At 33.5% G+C, this 4066-nt stretch overlaps 1 protein-coding gene across 3 annotated transcripts; it reads right to left on the bottom strand.

Moving 5' to 3' along the window:
* Nucleotides 1-312: 312 nt before the first annotated feature.
* FIP2 (potassium channel tetramerization domain-containing protein / pentapeptide repeat-containing protein) lies at nucleotides 313-3854 on the bottom strand. 3 transcript variants are annotated; one of them, XM_078983887.1, is made up of 11 exons: nucleotides 3610-3769; nucleotides 3088-3197; nucleotides 2883-2945; nucleotides 2645-2779; nucleotides 2384-2539; nucleotides 2122-2205; nucleotides 1425-1471; nucleotides 1205-1278; nucleotides 932-1050; nucleotides 690-770; nucleotides 313-477 (listed from the first exon to the last, which is right to left on the bottom strand). In XM_078983887.1, the coding sequence occupies exons 1-11, from the start codon at nucleotides 3656-3658 to the stop codon at nucleotides 424-426; spliced, it is 972 nt and encodes a 323-aa protein (XP_078840013.1). In that variant the 5' UTR covers nucleotides 3659-3769; the 3' UTR covers nucleotides 313-423. The 3 variants fall into 3 exon arrangements, 2 of the variants coding, with proteins under 2 accessions (XP_078840013.1, XP_078840016.1); XM_078983890.1 differs by lacking the exon at nucleotides 2883-2945 and having other exon boundaries at nucleotides 3610-3854; XR_013678337.1 differs by lacking the exon at nucleotides 313-477 and having other exon boundaries at nucleotides 1205-1283; nucleotides 3610-3772.
* Nucleotides 3855-4066: the final 212 nt, after the last annotated feature.

The raw sequence follows: 4066 nt of genomic DNA, 5'->3' as shown, positions 1-4066 counted from the left end.
TATATGTTATTAAGGAACCGATAGTTTTACTTTTAATTAATTTATTTACGTATGTGGTTTTAAGTTGTCTAATATTTTTGTCTCATTGGAACACAATATTCGTGGCTCTCCTCCAAACGCACCGTCCACTCAGTTTAAAATCTTAACTTTCGCATCTCTCCCCATATCCCCATGCACCATCTACACGTGTTTCGAGCACAAATCCTCGGAATTTTTTTTTTTTTTTCTTTTCTACTAATGAATATCAATTTTATTGCATCTCAAAAGTCTATAATGTACATAGAAAGTGATACCAAATGTTTAAACCACAAATTACGAAAAATCCAGTGATGCATAAACCCAATAACCCATACAGTAACAAGGAATCTGGAATTAAGTACAAAAAAAACACAATTCTTATCCGAGTCTTGAATTAGTTTATTGTCATCTAATTGCTCCAAGCATATTCGCACCATCCAGCTTTGCGCCTTCTAAATGCTGCAAATATATATTACTTAAAAATCAACAAAACATATTCTTAATTTATAACTAATATTTTTGTATTTTTAGCCAAAATGTTAAAAGTCAAAAAAAACTTTTTTTTAAACGAAAAGTGACTAGATAGATAAGAAAAAAAAATCAGATACTTATGAAGAAAAGAACAAAGCAAAAAAGTATGTTGCTATTTATGACATATTGATGGTACTTACTGTGCCTCGAAGATTGACCTGGCGCAGATACGCACGTTGAAGGTTTGCCCCCTTTAAATTCGCATTCGTCAATTTCGCACCCTAACATGAAAGACGAGGGCAAATCCGTCATTTTACATGAATTTACCAGTCCCACCGTTAAGTTAATCGGCCCAAGGACCAAAAGAGTGAGAAAGAAAGATTTCAGGGATGTAAAATGTAAATTACCAAATGTTCAATATCTAATTATCTATAGTCTATACCTTTAGATTGGCTCCTTCCAGATTTGCTCCCTCCAAATTTGCATTTGTAAGATCAGCAGTTTGAAGATGGGCAGAGCGCAGGTCTGCACCACAGAAGCTACAATCTACTAAGCAAGCATCTGCAAATAAAATTAAAATAAATTATATATTACAAATCAATAACAGAGCATATTCATTCACCTCCTTTGAATTATTCATTAAGCACTACATCCGTTTGAGAATTAACTAATAAATATATAAAAGAGAGAGAGAGAGAGAGAGAGAGATTTTTGCCTTGTAGATTTGCACTCTGAAGATTAGCTCCAGCCAACAAAGCGCCACGTAGATTTGCCCCTGTGAACTCACATCTTCCCTAGGCAAGACAAAATCAGTTGAGTTGACTAGCAATGGAAGAGGGTTTGACTATTGGGTTGATAAAAGATAACCATATAAAAAAGGGAATGAAGATTGTTTACATATATAATTTTGTACATAAAAGAAAGCTGAATCTTACTCACGCAATGTTGCATTGTGAAAAATGGTATTTTCAGCATCAACATCCTGGAATAAAAATTAGAAAGCATTAAGCATAGTTGGTTGTATATCAATATAATAAATAAAAGAATAATTTATCGGACAATTTGGCCATCAGATCACTAAACTCAAAGATAAATATTTAACAAATTGTTTAGATGTGCGTTTTGAAATGTTGAATAATCAGAATCACATTACCAGATGTTGAACAAAATGGGCTGCAGGAAATAATTTTTGGACGTGTTTCGTTTAATGACAAGATAATTAGTTATTTGAGTGTTTGGAAAATTTTGATAATCTAACAAATAATAGTTCAATGGCAAAAAACGACATTCTTTTTTACTTTTTGTTTCTTTCTGACTTCATCTGAATAGAATGACTTAATGTGTTAAGCCAAAAAAACTGTCTTAATGTATTATGACACCAACTCTTCACCTATTTTCCCTTCTTATTTTTTCCACCAAACTTTTTTTACATTAAGATTGATGAATATGGATATTGTGAAAACTGTTTGTTGGAATGCAAGGTAAAAAGATCAATTAGTCTCATTCAGCCCAGAAAAGAAACAACCCTTATGTATACAGCTCTCTATACAAACATACATCATTACCATTCAGCCAATTTATCTATACATGACTTAATAGGGAAAAAAAAACCCTAAGTCACATATAAATTACCCGAAATTTTGCACAATGAAGATTAGCACGAGAGAAGAAAACATTTTTCAGACAAGCATAGCTGAAGTCCACAAATGACAAGTCCTGCACATGTTGTAATGGAAGAGTTTAGATCAAAAGAGCCAAAATATATTTGTGTTTACTTTTTAGTACCATATGTCTTATGATCATGTGATTCATAGCAATAAACATATTGCAGTTTTATGTGATACATGATTTAACAACAAATCTTTTTCACACAAAAAGTTGTATTTGATCATACCAGTTTTGAAAGATCAAGGCCAGACAGATTTACTCCCCTTAACCTAACTTTTTCAGATTGTACACATTTGATGATATCAGTACGTGTTAATTCAGTATCCATTTCTTCATCCTCCTTTCTCTTATTCAAAACCTCAGTTATCCCATCTACTAATCCCTGATTCATGGTATATAATATAACAACCAGTCAAATTTGCAACAGGGAAGTTGAAAATAATAGAACCATAAGATGATTTCAAAGAGTAAAGAAGGAATAACTTACAAGAAGCTGATAGTATTCTGCCTCCCGCAGAAGCTCTGAACACTCTAGATCTGACAAATTGGGAACTACACCATCTCTCAACCAATTTAAAACATGCCGAAAGTGTTTCCCATCTCTATCAACAAATACATACCCCTGCACAACTTAAAGTAGTCAAAGCATGTCCATTGACAATTCTGTAGCAGATGAAAGTCTGCTTGTTTGCAGTTTAAAAGACTTGAGAAGTTTAAGGACCTACTGGCATGCAAACATGACAGATTAAATAAGAGAAATACCCCCACAAAGCCTGGTGCCCATGGCACTAACAAAAAAGGAGAGAAGAAAATAAGATATGATCCAATATTGCTCAACAAACTTTAACCACAAATGTAGAACATTACCATGGCAAATATACTTGTCATCAAAAAACAAAAAAGGTGTTGTCTATCTGTGTACATGCTTACCTTCTCAGAGTCCTTACAAACAGTGTGGCGACCACTGAACATTGCAGCAAGCATTGAATGAGGCTCACGCTGAGTTAGAGTATCAACAGTTGTGCAGAATTTCTTTCCCCCTGTGATGCCAATAACATTAAATCAACAACTGAAACGACCACATCCAGCCTAACTACGTAACTGATAAGACGATCTCTACAGAAATCTACAATTTTCACACACTCCCTATCTTATAGAGTATAGTATGCTTGGATCCCCACTTCCATGGTCGAGAATCGGACCAAATTCAGTTCGAATTACTAACCAATTCAGCTCTAAAACCTAAATTTTGGATTCCACACTCCAAAACATTACCGACACTTAGAGACAAATACTATCCGCTTTCTCAATGATAAACATAAAAAAACTAATGATCAGATGGGAATAACCGACTAATTCAATAATCTCAACTGATTACATAATTCGGAGCGAAATTACAACGGATTACAAGTGATATGGTAAATTGCAGACCAAGGAAGATGAGTTTACTACCTATATTGAGACGAACAATCGAAGACGAGTTGTCGGAGTACATCGTCATGGCCTTCACTGAGATAATCGCAGTCCAGCCGATGGGGGTTAGAAAATTCGACAGGTACTTCTTCACACGTTTTACATATCAGCTAAAGTGCTAAACCCACTGATGAAGTTATCAATAATTCTTGAAAAGGCCCCTCTAATTATTTTTTCTGCACATTGAAAAATAATCAGATTTAACAAACCGGTTTATAAAACCGGAATTCATAAAATCGACCGATTGTTAATGTATTAAGGGAAACCAGGTTATGACGCCGTTTGACACGGAAACATAAATAAAATATATATCACATTAATAAATGGTTTTATCTTAGGTTGAAAAAAAAAAATATCCGTTATATTAATTCAAAATTTCAAATTAATTGATTTTTTTATTTAATAAGTTTTAAAATTCAAACAATTATCTCAAATT

Source organism: Lactuca saligna, chromosome 1 (assembly GCF_052625555.1).
Source record: "Lactuca saligna cultivar CGN05327 chromosome 1, ASM5262555v1, whole genome shotgun sequence".
In the NCBI taxonomy this organism is placed as follows: Eukaryota; Viridiplantae; Streptophyta; class Magnoliopsida; order Asterales; family Asteraceae; genus Lactuca; species Lactuca saligna.
The sequence above is the reverse complement of the archived record's forward strand: the minus strand, read 5'-3'. Positions and strand labels throughout refer to the sequence as shown.

What these genes read in the sequence shown, in the direction of transcription:
- FIP2 (XM_078983887.1), bottom strand. Translation starts at nt 3,658, where the DNA reads ATGACGATGTACTCCGACAACTCGTCTTCGATTGTTCGTCTCAATATA. An exon ending in GCCTTGATCTTTCAAAACTG is followed by an intron (nt 2,206 to 2,383) that starts GTATGATCAAAT and finishes CAACATGTGCAG; the next exon opens with GACTTGTCATTTGTGGACTT. An exon ending in TTCATTGTGCAAAATTTCGG is followed by an intron (nt 1,472 to 2,121) that starts GTAATTTATATG and finishes TTTTTATTCCAG; the next exon opens with GATGTTGATGCTGAAAATAC.